At 60.1% G+C, this 25340-nt stretch overlaps 1 protein-coding gene across 1 annotated transcript; it reads left to right on the top strand.

Moving 5' to 3' along the window:
• Nucleotides 1–12323: 12323 nt before the first annotated feature.
• Nucleotides 12324–19493, top strand: STARD8 (StAR related lipid transfer domain containing 8; the record flags this gene model as incomplete). Its single annotated transcript, XM_080352833.1, has 11 exons — nucleotides 12324–12387; nucleotides 13262–14613; nucleotides 15699–15872; nucleotides 16360–16519; nucleotides 16760–16958; nucleotides 17095–17305; nucleotides 17433–17547; nucleotides 17903–18118; nucleotides 18540–18757; nucleotides 18867–19043; nucleotides 19376–19493. The coding sequence occupies exons 1-11, from the start codon at nucleotides 12331–12333 to the stop codon at nucleotides 19491–19493; spliced, it is 2997 nt and encodes a 998-aa protein (XP_080208959.1). The 5' UTR covers nucleotides 12324–12330.
• Between the last annotated feature and the right edge of the window lie 5847 nt (nucleotides 19494–25340).

Here is a 25340-nt window from a genome sequence, read left to right as displayed (position 1 = left end):
GTGCCAGCTCCTCCCGACCTGCCCTGATGTCCTGAGCCCCAGCCGAAACCCCTGACCCCCCCTGCTGACCCTGACCCTGACCCTGACCCCTCCTGCTGACCCTGCCCCTGACCCTGACCCTGATCCTGACCCTGACCCTGCCCCCTCCTGCTGACCCTCACCCTGCCCCTGCCCCCTCCTGCTGACCCCCTCCCCCGGCAGCGCGGGCAGGGTGACAGTCCTGTCCCAGCACACACACACCTGCATTTGCAGAAGAAACGTCACTTGGCTGCTTTTCGAAACTGAAGTTTTGGGTTTTTTGTCTTTGGCTTTATGCCTTGATTTGTAGTTTTCTCTGGAAGGGCTGCAGGGAGGTGTCCCCGGCCGGGGGGGCCGCTCTGTGCATGACTCGCAAGCTGCCGTTGTTGGCAGGCTGAGGAGTGGGATGAGGCCATCTGCACACGCAGGGCTTCGTGGTGGTACAGACCCGTGCTTTGCAGAAGTGTTTGTGGCACGGGGTGGGATTTCGACAAGCCCAGCGGCTGGCACGTGCGGGTGTGTGCAGAACCACTGGGCGCCTTTGCTCGCAGGGACCGGCTGGCAGTCTGGGCACAGCAAACAGCAGCGGCTGCTGGGCGCGGACGCGGTGCCAGGGGGTGGCCTCGGGGTCCTGCTGCAGCAGGGGATTGCCGATGCAGAAAAAGGAGGAACATTATTGTGCACAGCTGGAGGAATACTTGATTCTGGCTTATTTTTGTATTGCAGCCTTTAAAAAGGGAAGAAAAGAGCCCTTTGTGCCTGTGTTGAGGATTTAGTGCCCCTATCTTCCTGCGAGGACACGTGTCTGGCAGTGCCGGCCATCGGCTCGGGCAGCGCTGGCTCTGGGCTCCGCGTCCCCAGGGGCTCGCAGGACGGCCACCAAGGCCACGGAAGCCTGTGCGTTCCTCAGCTGGGGACCGGAGGGGTTTAGAATCTGTACAACATGTAAAAAGCTGCGGGAAGACCCGGGGTGAATGCTGCTCCATGGGGTTCCTCTGGTGACACACACTGGTGTTTATTCCAAATAAATGCACAGAAATAGGAGGAAATTCCCCCATGTCTTAAGCAAGTAACTCTTTGTAAGGCCTGGCTTTAAAAGCAGAAGGAGCTGAGGACAGCTCGGGAGCAGGCGGTGTGGGAGGGGACCTGCAGCAGGCTGCATGGGCTGCAGCTGTGAGTGTGCATCGGCTGCGGGTGTTGCGTGATGGAGCTGGGAGCACTCTGCGAAGGCGGGAGCTGCCGCTGGTTCTGGCTTTTTGGTGAAACTGTTGTTTTCCTTTGCCTTGACCCTCCTCGGCCTTCGGCAATGGCTTGTGCTGGGTCTCGCTGTCCGTGCCGCGGCAGGAGCAGCACAGGATGCAGCTCTCTGGACTTTACCCTGCAGGTGCGATGTGGGGGTGTGTCATTCTGTCCGTGCTGGCTCCAGCGCTCTGCAAGCAGCAGAAAATGGATTGTTGTTGTTGTCCATGTATAATAACGCATGATGTGGTCCCTCCTCGTTGGGGAGGCGCGGTCACAGCCAGTACCCGCAGTGTCCGATGCCGTGCCGAGGGTGGGAGCTCCGGCACCACCGGCTGAGCTCGAGGGATGGCGTCTGTTAGTCCAAACAAAGTGCGTGTGAGACCCGTGGGATGATCAACAGGAAGACAGCAGTGCAGTTTTAGAAAGGGTGGGATACAGGATGGGCAAGAATTAATTTGCAGACAGGTCACTTGTACCAGCATCACTTATTCCTGCCGGGTGCCTCAGCCTTCTGACTCTTATTTTCCCTGGGAAGCTTCTGGCTGCCCCCTGCACACAGATATGTGTTTGTGGAGGTACAGGCAGCTCGGCAGGGTGAATACCAGCATTAAGAGCCCAGGAAGGGAATAATGGAACTGGTACCAAAGAGAAGACAGTGACTTTTCAGCCCAAGTCTAGACCCAGGCAGAGCTGTTGGCCATCGCGGTGCTGAGGGACCTTCTCTGGGTGATGCATGGGGTGGGCTGGAGCGGAGGCTTCTCTCCCCAGAGCAGGACCGAGTGGTTCCTGTCCTGGCTGTTATTCCTCAGCAGTCAGAGCAGCTGCAAAAGTGCAGGTGCGGGAGGCAAGGAGGACGGATCAGGGTCTTCACCTTCCTGGCCCTTTGTTTCTGTTCCTATCCGTGCCCTTTCCATTCCCTTGTTCCCACCAGACATCTGCTCTGCAGCTGTGGCACTCAAACGTGCTGCGTTTAACCCTCGAGCTGCCGCCGTGCTCCTGCTCCCAGGGCCGGGCTGGAGCCGCGGCGGGGAGGAGGTGACCTGGGGTGGCCAAAGGTGCCAGGAGACCCTGGGCAGCAGAGGGGGCTGTGGGAAGCAGAGGGGGCTGTGGGGAATAGGTGGCTTGCCTGTCCCATGGGACACCCTGCAGGGAACGCCTCACCTGGTGACACACAGACCTGCTCCTGCCTGCTCTGCCGTGCCGCGTGTGCGCAACGCCGCGGCCAGGAGCAGCCGCCGGCCCGGGGACGGCTCCGTCCCCTCTCTGTCACTCACCGTGTCCTGCGGCCACGTCCCACGGCTGGCGTGTCCAGCTGCCTGACTGGCTTCTCCCCAGCAGCTGGGGCACCCCATGTCTCTTGAGCGTGGATGTTGTTTGGTCAACCGCTGCATCTAAAATAACAGCCGTGGGGAGAATGAGACCCTCTGCTGCCGCAGAAAATGCACCTTGGCTCCTCTGCAGGTGACGGTTCAGCTTTGTTGTCCCAGAGGAGTGAACAGTGAAAGGAGGAGTTTTCTCCCCTTTTTGAAGTAAAGAAGGTAGCAAACGTTTGCATTTCACAAAAGCAGGATGAAGCCTCATCTGTTTGGGGCTGATATGACTTCTTTGGTGCTATCTTGCAATCTTTACTGAAGGCAGCAGAGGCTGCAAACACGAACTGAAGTTGCTCGAGGTGCTGTGTGTGCAAGCGGTGCTGCTCGCCGCGGGTCGGCTGCAGCTCCCATCCAGGTGCCAGCCTGCACGGGGAGAAGCCGCGTTTTGGCTGGACGTGTTACAGAACCGAGCTCTGGCATTGCCCTGCACTTTCCCCAGGGTCTTACAGCTGCGCTTCTGCACTGCAAACCACAAGGTCCCACTCACTTTGGGTGCAAAGGGCTGTATTTTGACTTTCTTTACAACAGAATAAAACAGATAGGAGACTGGTTAGGCTCGTTTGCAGAAGAGGAAACCAAAGCTGTCTCATCCAGTTGATAGCGGTGGTTACACGCAGCCCTGGTGCTGAGCTGAGCTGTGAGTGGGGCAGAGATAAGGGGGGTAAAGGGGGAGCTCCATGGAGCCACTGCTGCCCTGGGCTGGGGGACCCTCTGCGTGGAGCCGCTTTTGTTGCCTGGAAACTTTCCTTTGACTACAGAGCAGCGTTTGTCCGGCACCCCGGGCCCTTCCTTCCTCCCCACTGTCCCACCTGCAGCTGCTGCCCGGGGGTCCCAGACTCGCGGGCATGGGGCGCTGGGACGGCCGGGGCGGTGGGGGTACACGCGGTGATCCAGAAACCGAACAGCTTGGGTCTCTCTGCCGCGGGTGGCTTATGCTCGGGTGCCACCCCTGGCCAGCAGCTCCTGTGCTGCCTCTGGGATTGGTGTTACCCCCGGGTTTCCCTCGTGTTCACCTGCACCAGGCAGTGGCTGGCTGGGACGTGGACGGGGCGGGGGGCTCTGGTACCGCCGGGGCTGGCGGTGCCACCATGTGCCATCCCCCTGCGAGGTGCCACCCGCAGGGCAGCGATGCCCTTGGGAGCAGACAGGACATTTCGGGGCCGGAGGTGGTGGAGGCATTTGAACAATTCCTTGTTGGCGACGTAGTGAGGAGCAGTTTCCAAAACTTGTGAGACCTATTTACTGCATGCAGGTTAATTATGGAAACCCGCTGCATCTGGGAGAGCGTCCAACTGCGTCTCTCATTCCTATCCCTGTGCCCTGTCCGTGCTGGCGAGTGGAAATCTCTGCGCTTTGCTGGATGGTGCTGGGAGCAGGCCGGGCTGGAGGCAGATAACTGGTATTTACTGGTGCTGAGTGCCAGACGATGTGTGGATGGGGATGCCTGTGGCATGTGTGGATGGCGATGCCTTTGCTCCTGCTCGCAAAGCCCAGGTTGCTGTGACGGGAAAGGTGCCTTTGGTCAGCACAGCGGGCGGATTTGGCCCTTGGATATGTCTGAGTGATGCCCAGTTCAGAGAGGTGACTGATCCCAGAGAGCTCAGCACTGGCCGTTGCAGCTGGAATTAATTCCCTTGTAACTTCCTGTACACCAGCCGTGCCCCTGTTCCCGTACCTGCAACAGCCGCAAGGTACACGTTTCCATGGGAACTGTTGTTTCAGCTCCTGTTGTTTCACCTTTACAGGCGGGGAAGGCGGTACCCCTGGTTGAGAGCCACGCTGGGATCTTCTGTCATTTCTGTAGGCAAGTGCAGCACCTTATGGACGGGGAAGGGGCGCTGAGCTCCGCTTCTGCACGGGCACTGTTGTAGGCAACAGTTTATTTTAAGGTGGGATGGAAGGAAAATGCAGCAAAAGGAAAAGCAGAGAGCGTGTTTCCGTGGGAGCGTGCAGCGGCGCTCGGAGCTGCCACCCGCGTCTGCCGGGCAGCTGCTCGCAGGGCTTTCCATTAGGTCATGTGTGGGCAATGCTGGATGTGGTTTGCTTTTCACACACTAATTGGCTGTGTGGGACTTTTTACGGGGGATTTGGAACGTTGCTGTGAGAAGCTGGGATGCTGGGCTGGTTTTTGTTTTGGATTTTTAAAGCGAAAGTGCAGAGCCGGGGTTCTGGGAAGTGGCTTTCCTGCCTGTAATTACGTTGACCTCTGGTGTTCCAGCTCGCTCGTTTTAGAGCTTTTATTGCACCTCCCGGGCTTTTCCTCACCCGCGCCTGTTCCAGGGCAGGGCTGGGGTAGCTGTCGCCCCAAAAGCACTCGAGGGAGAGGTGTCGGGTTCCAAGCGTCTCATGGCCAGGAGCCCTTCCCATCGGAACCGCGTGGACGTGCCGTGGGTCTGGGTGCTCCCCACGGGCAGGCCGGTCCAGGAGACGCCACGTGCGCTCACTGTGCTGGAGGGTCAGTGGGGGAAGTTTGTCCTTTATTTTTTCCCCACTTTCATGTTGGTTTTCGTCCTTTTCTTCCACTTTCACCTGCGAGGTGAGAGGCCCTGGCGCGGGGCTGGCGCGGGGCTGGCACGTGGGGGTCGGTTCCTCCGCGCTGGGGCCGGGTGGGTGCTGGGAAGGCAGGATTGATCCTCGTGTTTCCCCGGGAAGCGGCGCTGTGTGTGTGCCTGTCTGCCGGAGCCAGCCCGCCCGCTCCTCCTGCAATACAATTCCGATGGGATCATTTCCGTTGCATTTAAACTGCAGATTGCAAAGATATTAAGTTACTACAAGCTCATGAAAATAATTTACTGACCAGAGGAAGCAACGAGACCCTCTTCCCAGCGCCACTGAGGGGTGGGCGTAGTGTGTCATGAGCCTTTATTAGACATGAGGGTATCTGCACATCTAGATACACAGCTGTGTTGGAAACCCATCTCCATCGCTGCTGCTTGTGGCTCTTCTGCCCAGCTTGAGGCAGCGGAGGGTGCCCGGGGCTTGGAGGGTCCCCAGGCACTGTCCCCGGGGCTTGGAGGATCCACGGGCAGTGTCCCCAGGGCTTGGAGCATCCCCAGGCACTGTCCCTGGGGCTCGGAGGGTCCCCGGGCACTGTCCCCGGGGCTTGGATTGTCCCCAGGCACTGTCCCCGGGGCTTGGAGGATCCCCGGGCAGTGTCCCTGAGGCTCGGAGTGTCCCCAGGCAGTGTCCCCGGGGCTCGGAGCGTCCCCGGGCAGTGTCCCCAGGGCTCGAAGCGTCCCCAGGCACTGTCCCTGGGGCTCGGAGTGTCCCCAGGTAGTGTCCCTGGGGCTCGGGCTGGATCTCCAGCAGAGGCAGCAGGCAGGTTCTTGTGCTGCCCATGGGGGTTTGTGTCCTCTGTCACCTCGTCCTGGCAGTGAAGCTGCCGGGAGGTATCAGGGTGGGCTGGGGACATAGCTCGTAACGGGTGACTCTGTGCATGGAGTCCGGCCATGGCCCAGTGGGGTTCAGCCCCTCTCTGGGTGTTGGGCAGGACTTTCCCTGCCCGTCCTTGTCCTTTCCTGCGCTTCCCTGGGAAAGCGCGTCTGCGGGAAGCGAGGTGGGAGGAGGACGCTGACGCCAGCTCCGGACACGGACGCGGACACGTGGGAACCTTCTCTGTGCCAGCACGTTGGTGTCCCCGCTGGGCTGGGCAGAGTCCCTGCTCTGGGTGCACTTGTTCCCGCTGCGGGGGCTCGAGGGGGACGCAGGACTTGCTGCTGGGGACAGAGCTGGGGACCCGGCTCCAAAGAGGGGCCAGGAGAGGTTTGGTCCCCCCGGCCCCCCCGGCAGCCCCTGTGCTGGGAGGAGGCGCGGGGGGAAGGAAATGTCGTGCTCTGGCTCCTGGTTTCCAGCAGGCGATGGGCAGCAGAGCTCAGTCCTGCGCCGGAGTGTCCTGCCGCAGCCCCGGCTGCTCCCCACGGCGGGTGGCTGTCCCCGCGTGGGCTGCCACAGGGCTCCTCTGCGTCCGCTGGCCGGCTGAGCGGTGCCCATCGTCACCCAGCCATGCGCTTCTGCCAGTTCAGCCCCTGCTCCGTCCCGGGTAAGCCCAGCACGTGGGGGACCGCGGACCAGTCCCTCCCGGGGGTGGCGGGCAGGGGGATCAGGGCATTATGGGACAATAGAGGGCTGGCAGGTTGGTGTTTGTGTTCTTGGCTGGGGACACCCTGAGCTGCAGCCTCTGGCTGTGGTGGCCGCATGGCCAGTGACTGCTGTGGGCAGTTGGGGGGCTGGCATGTCTGCTGGTGGGGCTGAGGGAAGTGCCCATCGTTGGGCCCAGCCTGCCCCTGGATCTGAAGGGATCTGTTCCCCGGGCTGTTCAGATGGAGTCCTGGTAGCCCCGGCGGGCCGGTCGCCGTCCCCGCGGGGGTGCGGGTGCCTGGCAGGGATGCGCTGCTCTGCGGGACAGCGTGACCCGCTCAGGCTCCAGGGCTGAAGTCTCCACTGCAGTTACTGGTTTGGAGCCCCGTGGAGGGCAGGAGGGGGCAGGCCCAGGATTTCTGCTCATGGCACGGTTAAGGACAGCTGCAGTTTGGACGCAGATGCAAATGCTTATTCCAGAACTTCTTCCCAAAACTTCTGTAGTATTTGGGTCCAAGGTTTTGCCTTGGTCCCGTCCTTAACTGAACTGCTTGTTTTGAGCACATTTTTTTTCCCTCCGCTGTAGCTTTGTAATTGGAAATGCAGCCAGAGCTCTGGGCTGAGGCTGTTGGTGGATGGTGATGAAATTGGGGTGTTTCACTGCAATCTGCTCTGGGTGGATCCCCCTTCAGTCCCGTCTGTGCTGGGTGGTGCCTCCGAGAGGGACGGGTGACACCCTGAGACTGCTGTTGCATTTTCTGCTCTTGAGGTCAAATGTTTGGCACCCTCAGCAGCGTGAATCTCGGCAGACCGGCTGCTGACACCCGGCAGCAGCGCCCTTGGCTGCCTGAGCTTTGGGCTGTTTGCCCTCAAGTTCTGTAAGTTTAAGAAATTTCCCAGAAAATAGGGCTGGCTGTTGGATGGGCTCATCTGGGCGACAGCTGAACCGCGTGCGAGGGACGGGACCCGGCCAGGCGGGGACACGGAAAACCGTCAGGGTTTTGGTGCCTGCCAGGGTGAACATGGCTTGAGAGAAGAGGTGCGAGGAGGGGAGAGCAGGGCTGCTTTGGCGGCTTTTCTGGAGGATGTTTGCAAAAGTGACCAGCCCTAAGCTTTGATGAGCTCTGAACTAATTAGGAAAAACAAAGATCTTCCTCTCTTGCCTGGTGAAGTGCTGTGTTTGGTTTAGTGGGTTCAGAAATGCAGTGTTTCATGGCAGGTTGAAGCGGTGTATTGTGTCCCTGTCACTCCTGTGTCACCGGCTGCTCTGTGCCGGGGGCGGCTGAAGCCGGGCAGCTCTGCTCCCCGGGCAGAGACGCTCCATGCACGGGCACCGCTGCCCCCGCAGCCCCCGGGCCCTGCGGCTCCGAACCTGCAGCCGCTTGCTCCTCAGTTTGTGCCCACGGAACACGGGCCCTGCGGGAGCCGGGAGCAGCGGCTGCTGCGGGAGCGTCGCTGTGCCGGGCGGGATGCTGAGCCTGGGTCTGTGCTCTCTTTCAGAAATCGAAGCCAGGAAAGCCTGCGAGTGGCTGCGGGCGGCGGGGTTCCCCCAGTATGCCCAGCTGTACGAAGGTGAGAGCCGCCTCTTCTGCTGCTCCCCATCCCTGCCCTGTATCTCAGCCAGATTGCAAGGGGGCTGCAGGGAGAGCTCACAGAGCGCTGGGAGAGGAGAAGGTTGTTTATGAATTATATGAGCATGTGTTAAAACTTCAAGCGCTGGGACTTGGCCTGGCCAGCCCTGCTGTTCACCCTCCTGCATTCCTGAACTCTTCCCCTTCAGGCTGGGCTGCGGGAGTCCCCGGGGCGGCTGCTGGGCCAGGGACAGGCAGGTTTTGCAGAGCCAGCGGCTCCTCAGCGCTCCAGGGAGGGTTTGCAAGGAATGGGAGCGCAGAGGAGTCAGTGTGGGTAACGTGGGGAGCGTTCCTCCTCCTTCCCTGCGCACACGTCCTGCCCTGCCCCACATGCTGTTTGGCAGCAGGTCTGTGCTTTCCGAGCCCCCAGCAAGCCGTGCCGGAGCAGACGGGTCCCCATGGCGCAGGGGATGCGCAGAGCCCTGGGGGTCCCGCTGTGGCTCTGGGATGGGTCTCTGCTCCTGCTCAGCTGTGTGCTGGTCCCCGCGGGGGGGCCGGGGCGCGGGGCTGGGACAATCACGGGAAGCCGGGTGTCCGCGGGCTGCGGCCGTGGCCATTGTTCAGCCGGGCACTTCCACCGCCCCCCACAACACGTGCGCGGGAACCCGGCTCTTGCCCCCCGGGTGATGGCTTTACAGGCTGCCTGTTTGCCTCAGGTTGCTATTTTAGGGGACAGGCTCCCAACACGGCCACGTGCAGGGACCGGCTGGATTCCGCCAGGGGAGACCCCAGGTGTTGTCCCCAGGCAGTGCTCACAGCCCGGGATGGCAGGAGCGGGTGCTGGGTGCTGCGGTCTGCGAATAAACCAACACTTGTCCCAGCCTCTCTGAGCAAAACTTTCCACATCCTCCAAGTGTTTCATTCTGTTCTTCTCCACAGCTGTCAGGGTTCAGTGTCCCCTTGGTAATTGCACTCGATAGCTGGGCTTAGGCACTCGTGGTTAGTGGTCCAGGTGCTACATCGCTGTCCCAGCAGAGCTGAGCGCACGGAGATGAGCAGGGACGTGGCTGGAGACCTGTGGGCACCTTGCCACCCCCCAGCTCACCTGGAACGGGCACTGCCCCGAGTCCCTGGGCACACACCAGCTCTGGCTGCTCCTGCAGCTCCTGCCCCGGCCCCAGCCAGCGGCTCTGCCCCCGCACACCCAGCCCGTGGCCTTTGAAACATGCAGGGGGATTTGATTTGATGCTAGGTTTACTGTAGCACTATAGTGGTACGACTTTATTGCCCCAGGGGACTTCTTAGCAGCTCCCAGCTCAGCCCAGGGGAGCTGAGGGGCTTTCTTGACCCTGGGGATCCATGTGAGCAGGGAGACATTAACGAGCAATCAGTGCATGTGTGATGTGTGGCCTTGAGGAGCACCCAGCTGTGCCTTGGGCAGGGAGGGAGGTGGCTGCTCTCCCCAAACCACCCTGAGGTGCTGAGGGGAGGAGCAAGGGGGTCCCTGTCCCTGCTGCAGGGGGCAGCTCCAGCTGTGCTCGGCTGGGAGCAGAGCCCCGTGGTGGCACCTGCGTGGGCGTGTGAACGTGCTGCCAAGGGCTGGGCTGGCTTCTGAGCCAGCTCATCTCACTGAGTGCTAAAGCCGGCACAGCACCCATCCCCGCATCCACCCCAGCACCCATCTGGGTGGCAGCTCCCAGTGGCAATGCAATGTCCCAGACCTCCTGGCTTCTTCCAACTCACGTTCACGGCCCAGAATCCTCCCACACCTCTCCCCCCACGCTCCACCCTCAGTGTCTCCTCGCAGCATCCCCTCCCTCGCTCGCGCTGGCCCTGTGGAGCTGCTGCCTCGGGATCGACGCTGATGTTCCTCTTTTCCTTCCCCAGACTCGTTGTTCCCTCTCGACATCGGCGCTGTGAAGAAGGACCACAGCTTCCTGGACCAGGACTCCCTCAAATCCCTGTGCAGGTACCGCTCGGCACCGAGAGGCTGGGATGCACTCGCCTTCGGAATCGGGCAGCGCTGCTGGGTGGTGCCAGGGGAACAATGGTGTTTCTGTTGTGAACGTGTAGAGCTCCTGGAGAACAGAAATATTTCCCAGGAATAATTCTTCTCGTGGTGTGACTTTCGGGCTGTGTTTTAATTTCGCGCTTGGGTAACTGTGCTGTAGAGCTCGGTTGGGGTGGATTGGCCAGAGCTGAACTGTAAAGCAGCAGAGGTGCAGAGAGACCCGGAGCTGCTGTCCCCACTGCCCACGCTGTCCCCTGCCACCGCTGGCTGCCCTGGGGGACACCTCTGGGTGTCCCTGGGGGAGGGAGCCGTGTCTCCCCGGGTGTGTTTGATGTTGCTGTATTTTGCAAGGATGCTTCATGATGTCTCTGAGAATGAAATGGAGTTTGGAAACCGTGTCGCTGCATCAGAATGAAGGGATCTTGCTGGGTCCTTGGTGTAAGGCGGGTTCAGGTCAAAGTGCCTGTGGATGAGATGGTGTTAGTGGATGGAGTTTCCCTCGTTTGTCAGGTGTGAGCCTCCTGTGGAAGAGAGAAAACGCAGCAAGGGGTGTGCTGAGACTGGTGCTGTGCGAGGGGCTCCATGGGAGCTGCATGCTGCTAATTAGTGCTTTGTGCAGGTCATTAGGAGCTGGGGGTGCTCCTGCTGGCAGTTCAGAGCTGGCAGCCTGCGCTGGGATCCGCTTGGCGCAGGTGGGCTGTGCCGCGGGGTCGCTCCGGTTCCCCGCGCAGCCAGCGGCTCCTGCGTCCCCACGCGCTCGCTGGCTCTGGGTGACGGTTGTCACCCGGTACCTGGGAACACAGCCGCATGTTCGCAGCAGGACACGCTGCTGCTGGCCACCGCGGGCTGGACGTGGCTGTGGGAGACGCTGCAGGCGCTGCTGCCGGGGGGCGGCGGGTGTTTGGGGGGACTCACCCAGCTCTGCCAGCATGAGCAAGAGGAAATACCCAAAAGGAGGGACCCCCCTCTGTCCCAGTGTATGTCTGGGAGGGCTGTGTGTCCCTCTGGCACGTGGTGACTCAGCCTACCGTTGGCTTTGGGACACATCATCCTGCCCGTGCCCCCGCGCTGATGCCGTGGTGAGACACGAGCGCTGGTGCGTGCCATCCCTCCCACACACACTGCTGCTGAATGGGACGGAGAGGGACGGGAAGGGCTCTGTCACTTGGTTGTTCTCCCAGCAGAGAGGCTGGGCAGGGGGGGTCCCCTGTGCTGCCAAACAAGAGCTCCTGTTCTCCCTCCCCGTGGTCCCAGCAGGGTGGGAGGGGGCGAGAGGTCTCTGGCCGTCCCTCCCATCTGAGCTTTTGGCTCCCTTTGTCATTGCCCGGCTGGCCGCAGGAGCCTCGGAGATGGTTCTGCTTTAATGACCTGAGCAGGTTGTCCCTGCCTGTGCGGGGTGGCTGGGACACAGCGCAGGAGTGTCCCTGGCTCCCCCGCTGTCTCCGGAGTCTCTGAGGTGGCCCCATGCAATTTTTGCCTAACAAAAGGTTCTAAAAGGACGCTGGCAAATGCAGCTCTCCAGGATGATGAGTCCCCTGGACATGTTCTCCCCGGCACACATGTGCTCCCGTCCCGCTGCCTCTGCCAGCCCCGGTGCCTGTGAGCCTGCCGCAGGGTGCCCTGCAGGACCGCGCTCGCTCGCGTTCAGTGAGGTCGCAAGGGGGGCAGTAGACAAATTTTTGGTAAGATGTCCCTGAGGTTTGTGCTTTGGCTGTGCAGACATGGTACTGGCATGCTTGAACAAAAGTCCTCGTTTTAGTGTTCGTGAAGGTGCTGATTAAAGTGAACTAACTGAAGATTCGTTCGCTTGTATAGAGAAAAATGGAACAGGACTTGAAGCTGTGGGCTAGGGAAAGGGGAAGGGCCTGGCTGGGGCCAGTCCTGCTCTGCGTGTCCCCCGATCCCTGGAGCCGCAGCTGCTGGCTGACAGGTGACAGCAAACAAGGGCGGTCACACAGAAAAGGCAAAAAGAAGAGCCCCGTGGCCCCCTGGGGCCAGGACTGGGGTAAAGCCTCACTTGTTGTCTTGCAGGAGGCTGATGACCCTGAACACTTGTGCCTCCATGAAGCTGGAAGTCCACTTTCAGCGTAAACAGGTATGTGCTGTGCGCTCGTGGGCAGGCGAGGGGCTGGGGAACGTGCGCAGCGGTGGCAGCGATTGGTGTTCAGGGACAACACCCCTGTGCTTGGGCTGCCCCAGGCTCACAACAGCTCCCAGCGCTGCCCGGTTGTTTGTTCCACTGCCACCCAGGACCAGCACGGCCCTGGCGCTGCCCGGCTGACTCGGCGGGCGCCTGCGTTTGCCCTGTGCCCCCGCACAGCCCCGAGGCTCTGGCAGCAGCAGTGGGACCGCAGGAGTTGTCACTGCGCAGCGACAGCCGTGGTGGCTGCGCAGGGCTGAGTCCCTGCAGCCACAGCTTCACCTCGGGGGTTTCTGCTGAGCTGCGCTCAAAGACCCCCCAGCAGCACGTCTTGCAACAATTAATATTGGCATGTTAATAGCAAAAACTCTTCATTTCCATTAATGAATAATCCATTCAAAATGCACACCAGCTTGGTGTTTAGCATATAGAAATCATTCCATGAATGTAACCCTGCTCGTTGTGACTGCCCTGTTTTAGCCTGGGAGGGGATGCTGCCCTGCGTCCCTCGCTGCCCTGCGTCCCTGACGTGGCTGTGGTTTGTGGGGATGTTCTGCAGGGACGTCCCCGCTGCCCGCGAGCTGTCCACGGGTGGCCTGGAGCAGCACTGTCCCTTCCTCTGTGCAGTGTGGCCCTCAGACATGGCAAATTGCTGCTTGGTGCCTCCTGAAGCCCTTCATCACCAAAGAGGACCGGGGTGGGTTTAAGGGGACGTGCTGTGACTGTGCCCTTTGCCGGGGTGCCTGTCCCAGTTGAGCGGGGCGGGAGGACACACAGACCCTCTGGGACTCTGACCGATCCACTGTCCCCTCTTGTCAACCACCTGCAGAATGAAGACTCTGAGGAGGAAGACCTGTGCGCCATCAGCAACCGGTGGGCTTTCCAGAGGGACAGCAAGAGGTGGTCGCGGGTGGGCTCCGTCGACGTCCTCTCGCAGGGCTCCGAGGTGCTGAGCTCCACCATGCCGCTGGCGTCCAGCCGCGAGAGCGTCCTCACCGACCTCAGCACCAACCCAGAGGCCACGTCCCTGCACAGCAGCGGCAGCGCGGGCGGCACGCTGGGCACCGCAGCTGCGCCAGCCGGCCTCCCAGCCCCCATCCACGCCACCGCCGCTGCCATCGCCGCCTCCAGCCACAGCCTGAGCGAACGCTGCCCGCCCGAGCAGCCCTCCAGCCGCGACGGGGGCTCCAAGGAGAAGCTGAAGAAGCGGCGGTCTCGCAGCTTCCTGAAGAGGATCGAGTCACTCCGAAGGAAGGACAAGGAGAAAGCTGGCCCAGATGAGAAAGTGGCCCCACACAGCAGCATCACGGCCACACCAGGATGGGGCACCCTGAAGGCTAATGGGGACCTTGCAGCCGCCAAGGCCAGTTCCCCCAAAAGAGGGATATCTGCCTCTTTCCATGGCAAAAAACACTTCTTCTCGGTATCGTACAGGACTAACCGCTTACTGGGTGCAGGCAGGAGCAAGGTGGGCTCTGACTCGAAACGCAGTGGGGTCTACCTGGAGGACTATGACACGTCGGTGACGGCCAGCGGCGACTGGGCTGCCGAGGACCGCCCGTGCCGGCAGGTGTACCGGGGGGACTGCTTGGTGTACATCCCGCGGGACCACAAGCCGGGCACCTTCCCCAAATCCCTGTCCATTGAAAGCTTGTGTCCCTTGGGCGGCAGCTCCCTGACCCACTGGAAGTCGGGGACTGTGCCCGTGGGGCTGGCGAGAGGCGGCGGCGGCAGCGTGGAGGGCTCATCCTCCCCGCGGGGCTTCACCTGCCGCCGCCGGGGCTCCTGCAGCTCCCTGGGCAGCCGCGTCAGCGTGTACGACAACGTGCCCGAGTTCGGCAGCAGCGAGGATTTCTGCAAGGAGGACGGGGAGGTGACCTACGAGAACCTCGATGACATCCTGCAGCACATGTGGGGGCTGCAGCAGAAGGTGGAGCTCTGGTATAAAGCCATCTCCCCCGACCTGCCTGGGGAGGAAGGGGCTGAGGAGGAGGAGGAGGAGGAGTCGGACTCGGGAGGGGAACCCTCCAACCTGCACTTCGAAGAGCGGTCCATGTCGGATGTTGGCACCTCTGCCAGTGACTTTGACAGCACAGGCACCTCCCTCAACGAGGCCGAGGAAATGGAGATGCGGGAGCGGCGGGACTCGGGGGTGGGAGCGTCACTCACCAGGCCCTGCAGGTGAGCGGGGCTGGGCTGGGGAAGGGTCCTGCACCTGGGGAGTGTGACCCCAGGCACCAGTGTGGGTTGGGGGTTGACCTGCTGGAAAGCAGCATCATAGAGTTGTGGTTGACAACAGGGTGACACGAGCCAGCCATGTGCCCGGTGGCCGATGGTACCTGGGGGTGTGAGGAAGAGTGTGACCAGCAGGTCGAGGTGAATCCTCCCCCTCTGCTCTGCCCTGGGAGGCCCCCTCTGCAGAACGGGGTCCAGTTCTGGGCTCCCCAGTTTAGGAAGGACAAGGAATTACTGGAGAGAGTCCAGCAGAGGGACACAGAGATGCTGAGGGGTCTGGAGCATCTTTGTGCCGAGAAGGCTGAGAGACGGGTCGCTGGTGCACTCTGGTGGCTGCTGCCTGCTGCTGCCTGCTGTGCACAGGCTGCCACCTCTGAGTGGGTTTTCATTTACTAATAGCAGGTCTAGATGAAGGAGGTGCTTGTTTGCAGTGTGCTAGAGCTCTCTTTGGCTTTCCCTAAGAAAACTGCAGCCGTTGCTGAGTTCTGTGACTTCTCTAGCCCTGCTGGGCTGATGCTGGAGGGTGATGTGCCTGCATGCAGGTGTGGAGGGATAAAGACGGGTGGACTTTTCGTTAGCTGGGAATGTCCCTTCTGGGCTTGGGGATGCACTGGAGCAACGGGGCAGGAACAGCATAGACCTGGGAAGAGCTTAACAGGCTCCCAAGAGAGCACCACCGCCTTGGGGTGTCTTTTGTTCTCAGGAACACAGGTGTTGGAGATGTCTCCTTTGCCATGGCATTGCTCTGCATGGTGGTCCTGTGGGCATGTGTCACCCTGAGTGTCTGGGCTCCTGGCTGTGTAACAGCCCTTGAATGAGCTCGAGGTGCAGGGGGAGGTGCTGGTTGATTCAGGGCTGGGAGGACTCGTTAGAGACAAGGCAAAGTGTCACTTGTGCTCTGCCTGGCACCCTGTCACACCGGGTTTGTGAGCACCCGGGGAGGACACAGCACCCCCAGCACTGGGGTCACGGGCGGGGAAGGGCCCTTCCCCGGGGTCTCCAGCTCCACCATCACCAGCCTTTCCCTGCAGAAAGCTGCGCTGGCACAGTTTCCAGAACTCCCACCGGCCCAGCCTGAACTCGGCCTCCCTGGAGATCAACCGCCAGTCCTCTGCGCAGCTCAACCTGCTCCAGAAGTGCTCCCTGCTCCGGCTCACGGCCATCATGGAGAAGTACTCCGTGCCCCACAAGCAAGCCTGGACATGGTGAGCTGGTGGGGAGGAGGGTGGGGATGGTGACCCCATGGGCTGTGCGGGTGCTGCCCCCTAGACCGGGTCCCATAGCCTGGGGCAGCTTCAGTGTGCAAAGTGCTGGAGAGGGAGGAGAAAAGCCGAAACCAAAGCTGCCTTTGCTCTGCGTGCCTGTGGGTGTCTTTGCAAGGGTGAGCGGGGGGCTGATGCTTGAGGTCGTGGCACCATCTGTGTCCAGGAGGGATGCAGGCATTTGTGGGGCATTAAAAATGCTGCAGCAATGTAAGAGCAGGACAGCGGTTTCCTTTCGTAGCCGAGCATTAAAGCGTATTTTGGCTTAATAAATGTGTTGCAGTTCCTGCTCGAAAGCTGCGTCGCTTCCATTTCAAATGTGGCAGAAGCATGTGTGTGCATGTGTGTGTCACCGGGCCCTGCTCCCCTCTGTGCACTGGTGCTAAGGGAGCTGTTTGCTGCACTGACGTCTGTCTGTCCCACCCCGCAGGACTGTGCCCAAGTTCATGAAGCGGAGTAAAGTCCCTGACTACAGGGACAAGATGGTCTTTGGCGTGCCACCCATCGTGAACGTGCAGCGGACGGGGCAGCCGCTGCCGCAGAGCATCCAGCAGGCCATGCGCTACCTGCGCAGCCGGTGCCTGGACCAGGTGATGCCGCCGCTGCACCGCAGCGCTGTCATTTGGGGAAAAAAACGAGCTTTCAGGGGTCCTTTTTGTTTGCCTCTCGTGGCGCTTGGCTGTGGTGAAGCGGGAGGGTGACATTGTCTGTGGGAACGCCGCTCCCACAGGTGTCTCCTCTGGGCTGGGGACCGAGACCTTTGGGGAAGGGGCTTCCTGGCCGGTCCTGCCCACTCTGTGCCCAAGCATCAACCTGCTGTTCCCCGGCAGGTTGGCATCTTCCGCAAGTCCGGGGTGAAGTCCCGGATCCAGGCGCTCCGGCACATGAATGAAACCAGCCCCGACAACGTCAACTACGAGGGGCAGTCGGCGTACGACGTGGCGGACCTGCTGAAGCAGTATTTCCGCGACCTGCCCGAGCCCATCTTCACCAGCAAGCTGACGGACACCTTCCTCCAGATCTACCAGTGTGAGTGCTGGGCTGGGCGTGGGAGCGGGGTCTGCGGGCGGCAGGGGTCTCTCTGTTCCTTTGGACGGGGTGGTGGGGCAGGCGGTGGCCTGCGGGGGCGGACCTGCTGACCATGGTCTTGGCCCTGCGCTGGCAGTCGTGTCGAAGGAGCAGCGGCTGCAGGCGGTGCAAGCGGCCGTGATCCTGATGCCGGACGAGAACCGGGAGGTGCTGCAGACCCTGCTGTACTTCCTGAGCGACATCGCCTCCGCCGAGGAGAACCAGATGACCGCCGGGAACCTGGCCGTCTGCCTGGCCCCCTCCATCTTCCACCTCAATGTGTCCAAGAAGGAGAGCACCTCGCCCAGGTGAGGGCTGGGTTGGCTCCCCAGCCTCCCATCGCCCCTTCCCTGGTGGGATGTGCTGTCACACAGCCCCGTGCTCTGCTGGGCAAGGGGGTCCCCAGTGGTGCCAGCCCTGCCCGCTCCCCTGCAGGGCGATCCACAAGAGGGGCACCACGGGGAAGCCTGACCAGAAGGACCTCAACGAGAACATGGCTGCAACGCAGGGGCTGTCCCACATGATCACCGACTGCAAGAAGCTCTTCCAGGTGGGTGGCTGTGGCATCTCCAGCCCGGTACTGCCCTACCCGGGTGCTGCCAGAGGCAGATACAACCTCGCCGGCAGGGTGCGGGTCCTGAGGAGTCAGTGTGGGTGAGGTAAGGGCCCCCAACCCTCAGCGGGACGGCTGCCGCTGGTCGGCCAGCCCTGGAGCGCAGCTCAGCTGCATCTCGTGGTGCTGAAGGTCACGGGCTGCAGGCCGTGTCCCCGGGGAGGCTGCGTCCACCTGTCACCCCTCCTGGGTGGCATGAGGAGTTGTGGTTTTCTAGCTGCCTGGGACCACTCACCAAGTCCCCGTAGGCTCCATCTGGCTTTCTGAAGATCTGTGTGCTCTTGGCTTGTAGGTCTCCCATGACATCTTGCTCCAGCTGAGCAGCTCCTACATGGCAGCAGATGCTTATCCCCATCCCCTGGCGGACTTCGTGTGTCAGGGGGAGAGCAAGGATTTACACTCCTACTTCGAGCAGAGTGTCCAGAACCTGCTGAAAGAGTCGTCAGAGAAATTCAAGGGGTGGCTGAGCACCCCAGGGCCCCTGAACACAGAGCTCTCCTGCAAAAAGGTAGATGCCACTGTATGGAGGGGGCTTGGAGTCACACAGGGAAACACGTATGGGGTGACCCCTGGGTGCCACAGGTGCTGCAGGCACCTGCCAACCTGCCAGCAACCTTGGCACTTGTTCCCTTGGGTGAGGAGGGATCAGCAGCCCCTTCCCTGGCCAGGGTGGCTGAGAGATGGGCAGCTCTGGGCTGGAGGGTGCTCGGTGCCCAGCAGTCCCGCAGAGACACCGTGTTGTTGTTGGCAGAGGAGCTGTGCCTGCATCCAGCCCTCTCCAGCAGCCAGAGCAGCTGCCATCCCACCTCCGCATACAAGCAGCTGTTCTGGTGCTGCTCCGTGGCAGTGGGAGCCATCGGTAAAGCCACTCGGGGGGTCAGCACTGTGGGAGTCCCATGGACCACCTGATCCCTCTCTTGGCCCATCAGGTCGGGGACGGGCACCCACTGCGCTTGTGGAAGGTGTCCACGGAGGTGGAGGCCCCTCCGGCCACGGTGCTGCACCGGGTGCTGCGGGAGCGTCACCTCTGGGACGAGGACCTGCTGCAGAGCAAGGTGCTGGAGGCGCTGGACAAGAACGTGGAGGTCTACCACTACGTGACGGACAGCATGGCCCCCCACCCGCGCAGGGACTGCGTGGTGCTCCGGTGAGGACAGGGAGGGACCTGGGGTGGTGGGACCTCCCCGGAGGGGTGAGCAGGGGCTGCACGGGGCTGGGCAGCAGGGATGGGACTGAGGGGACCCCTGTGTCCCCAGGCGCTGGCACACGGACCTGCCGCGGGGAGCCTGCCTGCTCATCTCCATCTCAGTGGAGCACGAGAAGCTGCCGGCAGAGGGAGGCGTGAAAGCCGTCGTGCTGACGTCCCAGTACCTGATGGAGCCCAGCGCCATGGGCCGCTCCAGGGTCACCCACATCTGCAGAGCTGACCTCAGGTGAGGAGGGGCCCGCGGGAGGGTGGGGGCAGGAGCTCACCCGCTCGCCCTGCCCCGGGGAAGCGGGGCCAGGCTGGGGACAGCGCCAGTGGCACTCCAGTTGTCATTCTGGGCTGGCACAAGCCAGGTTGGGTCACAGACATTCCCCTATGTCACCACATCACTGTGGCTGGCGGGGGCACACGTTCCCTTTTCTGTCAGATTGCGCTGGTTCAGTGTCTCGTCAGGTGGAGCTACACTGGGTCCCTGTCCTGGAGCACAAAGGGACACCCTGCTCCTTGTGCCCTGCCAGGGTCCCTCCTGCCCACTCACCCCTCCTGTTCCCTCCCCAGGGGCCGGTCTCCCGAGTGGTACAACAGGGTCTTTGGGCACCTCTGTGCCATGGAGCTGGTGAGGATCCGCGACTCCTTCCCTGCCCTGAGTCCCAGCGGCCCCGAGACGAAGATCTGAGGTGCCAGGAGGATGCTCGGTCCTGTCGGACGTGGACTTGCTGGTGGATCCGGAATGGGCTCTCGGGGGGAGTGTGGCAGGGGAGGCAGGGACACATATTTATGTGTGTCCTTGTACCCTGGGCTGGGCATCCCCATCCCACTGTCCCCATGCTGCCTCGGCCGCCCCAGCACAGCAGAAACAAAGCTGTGCAGCCCCTGGTCCCCACCAGAGCGGTTGGGAAGCACAGAGAGGAGCTGGGGGTGACCTCGGGGGACAGGGTGGGGTGCAGCAGGTCCCACTGTGCCAGCTGGAGTGAAGGTGCGTGGGGAGAAGCAGGAGAAGCGAGCAGGGAGGTCGCAGTGCTGTGTTGGGAAGTGAAGGGTGGGCAGCAAGGGGTGTGTGATGTGCGCGGTGTCACCCGGCAGGGACAGCCGGGGGGGCACCAGCAGAACCTGTCAGGTAGTGAGAGAGGTGGCGGTTCTGGGAGCCGAGCAGCTGCACACAGATACAGTGGCAGGAGCCTGTTAAAATTACCTTTGGTGCTGAATTTCATAGGAGAAGAAAAGCCCTCTAGTCCTGTGCCTTGCTCTTACCGGGCTAAAAGCCCTCTCTCGTGCACTGGGCTTTGGTGGGGGTTGGATGAACCATGTTCCAAGCCAAGCCTGTCCCTTCAAACCAGCATCCCCAGCAGCTGGAGGGGCAGGACACGTCTCGAGCCCTGGGGCTGGTTATGCAGAGGCACCATGGGCAGGAGGAGGGACGCGGCGGGTGCTGCAGCTCCCCGGTCCTGCTGCTGTTGGGGCTCCCCTGGCACTGCCCTGGCCCAGTGGGGCGGTGGGACGTGGGGGTGTCCCTGCCCCCCGGCGGTGGAGCTGCCTCCCCAGCGCTGCCCCTGCAGAGACGCCCGTTCCCTCCCCACCCCTCCCTGCTCCTCCGCGGAGCTGACCCGACCTGGTTCCTGCGCTCCAGCAGGGACCCAAGTCAGCAGACCCCGTTCCAACTGGACGGCAGCACGACCCACATGCGGGAGCGACTCCCAGTGTCCGCTTTGCTGTAACACAACCTGTCTGTCTCCTGGTGAAAAAAACAGCAACCCAGCCTCTCGTCTGTGTTTTTATATATATATTTATATATATATATAAATATAACTAACATTTGGGAGAGTGATCTTTCTCCTAATATTTTTTTAAAATGTTTCTTTTGTTCCTATCTATAAATACTTGTACAGTTGGAATATTAATATATAACGCTGGCAGTAGAGCTCAGTGCCAGGTGATGCTCACTTAAAAGACGTGTATTTTGTATTTAAGGGACTTTTGTTTTGTATCATATGCAACTGCAACAGATTGTTTGACTTGGATGGGGGCTGCTCTTCCCATCCATGTAATTAATAAAGTACTAACGATACCTGCTGGCTGCTGAGGAAACCTTCATGCTCAGTGACTCTTCAGCACAGGAGCATCCCCGAGCTGAGCCGCGTGGGCTGTGCCTCAGGAGTGGGGTTCACCTGGGATCCAGCTGTAGCAGGGAGAGCAGCTCCGGGAGAAGATGGGGCTCCGCAGCGAGCGTCCGTGAAGACAACGATGAAGAAGATCTGCTTTGTGATGGCAACTTGCTGGAGCAGATGCTTCTCTCTGCTTTGAACGCCACGATGCAGATGGAGTAGAACGTGCTGGAGTAGGTGAAGACGATGGTGATGAAGGCTGCAAGATTCAAGTGTGGAGAGGAAGAAATCTCACTCTGGGCACAGCCAAAGTGCAAACCTCATGAACCGGGGTTGGTGGTGTGGCTGACAGCAGGACGACTCCCGCTTTTATCACTAGAGGGGGCAGAGACATCTCGGTAGCCCTGGCTGGTCTCACCAGGCAAGCCCATCCCGCCCCACATCATCCCTGTCCCCAGGTCCCATGCTGGCCTTACCCAGGTAGGTGGTGGCCAAGCAGTCACAGGCACTGGGCCACTTCCCAGGTGGGACTGCAGCGGGGAGCAAACCCCGTTCCTCCCGTCGTCGTTCGCAAAGGTCTCTGACAGCGCAGGGGAACAGCGCTGAGGGAGGAGCCCAGCAGCTGGACACCGCAGCACCGCTGCGCTGCTGCTCGCAGCTCTGCAGTGCTGGAACGGGAAAACCATGGCGCGGGATTCCTCCAGGGTCCTGTACTGAGCAGCAGGACCGAACCTTGGAGCACAGCACGGCCAGGCTGCCCATCCAGCCCCGGGCATGCTGCTTGTACTCGCCAAGTGCTCGGGCTCAAAGGCTCCGATGATGAAGAGGCAGGTGTCCATCAGGCCATCTGCACCTGGGAGGGTGGGACCACAAAAGTACCAGCGAGTATAGCCCTTTGCACTGATGCCATGGCCATAAAACCATCACAGCACTGGGCAGCCTTTGGCTTCATGCGTATATATGTATGCATGTAAACACACATGTAAAAGCGCTGCCGGCTGCTCTCTGTGCCCTTGTGGGCAGGGGCTGTGCTGCCCAGGAACCCACCTGCCACCAGCACCCGTGGAAAGGTGGCAGCAGCGTGGGGCGGGCTGGGGACAGGGCGATGCCAGCACAGCCCCCTGTGCCAGCACCCCGGGGCTGCGGGGACAGAGCTGGGCAAGGGGGGTCCCACCCGCCCCGTCCTGCAGCTGCTGGGGACCCTAAACAAGCAACAACCCCCAAGACTGTGCAAAACCGTCTGGAGGCACCTCAGCGCTGTTTGGATCAAAGCCCCGCTCTTAAACCTGCCGCTGTTCAGCACTGCCAGCTGATGAGTACAAGAGTGTTTTCCTCCAACCCATGATTCTCACAAAACAACATTTAAAAATCAATCCCTTATTCAAATCCTTCAAGTTCCATTAACAGGGATTCATGCTTTTTCCCCCTGCATGTTGTTTCAGATCAATCTTTTCAAGCCTTATAAAAGCCAACCCTTACAAGCTTAGCAGAACTCTATATTAGCAAATGATTGCAAAACTGCAACATGAGGCTCATTTCTGCTTAATTATAGATAAAAGGAGATAAAATGATTGCTTATTAGCAAGTCAGGTAGAAAATGTACCGTATTTATAGTGCAAACAGACCAATTACAGAAAGGAAGATGTACAGTTGTCTTTCATTACAGGTGCTTTAAAACACGCATCTGAAGAAAATTACTGATTTTTTTTCATTCTTGTTCCAAAGAGAAGCTGAAGAACTGGCTCCCTGGAGACCACCAGGTCTGGACAGGGATTAACCCCATTCTGGGCTTTACAGAGGAACCAGCACAGCTTTGCTCTTGCTGGTCCTTTGGACCCTGCCAAGCCACCCCTCCCACCCGCAGCTCTGCTCCCGCAGGGCCGGACTTGCCTTGCGAGGCTGCAGGTTGATCTTCACTTCCCTGGGGCTCTGATGGGCACTGGATTAAAGAGCATCTTTGGACATCTGTGCCCTTGGCTGCTTTGGGCAGCCCGAGACTCCTGAACTGCGAGTGCACAGACCGTCGTGTGTAAGTGAGACAGCACAGAGGGCCCAGGACCGGGGAGGAAGGGGACGACGGGGCTGCCTTTAACAGAAAGGTTTGAAGTGCGATGCAGATCCCGCTGGCCAGCCCTGCGCCCGTCTGGCCTGTTCCGCAGCACTGCACAGAGGGACCAGCACCCCGGGGCTCCCGGGGGAAGGTGCTGCTGGAGCAGGGCAGGGAACGGCTCAGGAGGAGCCCCTAACTGTGCGATCAAAGCAAGGGTGCAGGATGCACAAGAGAGGCCAAACAACCCCAAATATAGGCTGAATATTGAGGGGAGGGCGGGAACAGCAGCAGCAATGACATTTGGATCATGCCTGTTTTCTCCAGCTGTGTTACATCAGCAGTAGGGAAAGCAACAGCACATGGGCTGGGAACAGCGCTCAGAGGATGCTCCAGCTCTGCATCCAGTGACAGCCAATATGTCATTTGCCCCATATTTTTTTAAGCAGGAGGACAACCTCCTGCGGATCCTGCGCTGTGGCTGCAGACAGCACAAAAGAATCACACCCTCCAGCGCCCTCGGGCCTTGCTCTGTGCGGGACTGCTGCGGCTGGGGCTCTGCCCAAGGCAGCTCCTGGGGCACATCCGTAGCAAAGACAGGTGTTACCCTGCTTGCAAGTGCAATTCGTTTTGGTGACATCCTATTTCTGCTGGGGCCTGTGACAAATGCAATCCATTCCTGAAAAAACTGAACACCGCCACGTCGCCTCGTAAAGGTAACGTGTGCTGCCATAACAACCACCAGATGAGGAGCTCCCGACGCGCTGCTGCCGCCAGCCCGATCTTTCAGCCACAGCATGGGCAGCATTACGTGCTGGAGGAAGATGCCCGGTTCCCACCGCGCCCCGGAAGGGGCAGCTCCTCCCCGGGTGCTCTCCACAGGGGTGCTGCTTAGAGCAGGTGCCATCCCAGCTCCTTTTACTCCTGCACACGCTGCGAAGCGTGCTCGTGACACCCCCCCATCACATCCTTTACACCAGCACCTTCTCCTTCAGACTGTCCTCAGCTGCTAAAAGCCTCCTACACTTTGCCCACATCTCTTTATTTCTTTCCCTGCACCGCTCCTCTCACAGTTCAGCCTCTTTATCCCACTCTGTATCGCTCTTCAGTCCTCTTTTTTGTACAGCGTTGTATTGCAAGAGCCTCTCCTGCTCCAGCAGCACCGGTGGGACCCTGGCAGCCCCTTGGCTTTCCCAGCTCCATCTCTGCATTGTTTCTCTCCTTCTTTCTAAGTTTTTATTCCCAGCAAGTTTGCAGGGAAGGAGCAGTGCCAGATGCTGCAGGGGTGGCTCTGTCTTCCAGCCAGATAAGAGCTGATGCCACTCGGGCAGCTACGTGGGTCTAACCAACATTTTCTCCTCCTAGAGCCCATCTGGGGGCTGAAATGAAGCTTCCCTCCAGTTTTCTCTGATATTCTCACCAAATGCCTGGGTGTTTCACACTCTAACCCACTCAGCTATTTCTCCTGGGCTCTTCTTGCCACCTCAGCTCCTGCAGCGAGAGGGAGCGATGTGAGGAGCCCATGTGCCTTCAGACAGCAAGGAGCGATGGGCAAACCCCCCCAGGATGACCCCCGTCCTCTGGTGCCCTGCGGCTCTGTGGTAAGGCCCTGATTACAGAAATCCTCCAGAAAGTCCTTCAATAGCATTTCTTAAACACTATGTAACGGTCTCCAGGGCTCGAACAGGGATGGCTGGACCCACCGCGGAGGGGTGTGAGGGGCAGGGGCAGATTCTCCTGCATTAAACATCCTGAGGATTTGGTTTGGCTGTAAATGCACATCCCAGGGACAGGGCCATCCTTGTGCCTCCTCCAGCACGCCCAGTCCCTCTTCATCTCCATGTTTCTTCCCAAACTGTCCAGGATTTTTACTACCAGCCATCAAACCCCTGTTTGTCACCCAGTCTAAGCTTATCACCTTAATTATTTTTATCTCTATAACCAGAAAAACCTAACAGCATCACCCATTCTAGCCCTGTCTGTGATATCTCTATAAAACAAAGCGCCTGCCTGTGAAACCTACTTCTGCCAGGAGCTGTCTCTAGAAATCACAGCCCTGACTCCCTATGCAAAAGCAGTGTTTGCAATAATAATCAAATGTTTAGCAAACATCATTAGAACTAACTTGCCAATGAGCAGAAATAATTTTCAGATAATTGCTTTATGGACAGCCAAGCAGGGAAATTAGGAACAGTATTTTTTCCATGTTAAACAGGGAAACACAAGTAGGGAAACAGAAGCACCAAGGGACAAAAGGAGCTGTTTAAGGCCACACAAAAGGAAGACAGAGGAGAGAAATACCCAGTCTGATCTTACACCCACCTGCTGCTCTGTTGTCCTTGTGCTTCGGCCTGAACCTCCAGCTGGGGGCCCC

Source organism: Nesoenas mayeri (genome assembly GCF_963082525.1).
Source record: "Nesoenas mayeri genome assembly, chromosome: 13".
Taxonomy (NCBI): Eukaryota; Metazoa; Chordata; class Aves; order Columbiformes; family Columbidae; genus Nesoenas; species Nesoenas mayeri.
Note: the sequence above shows the minus strand (reverse complement) of the source record. Positions and strands in the feature narration are given on the sequence as shown.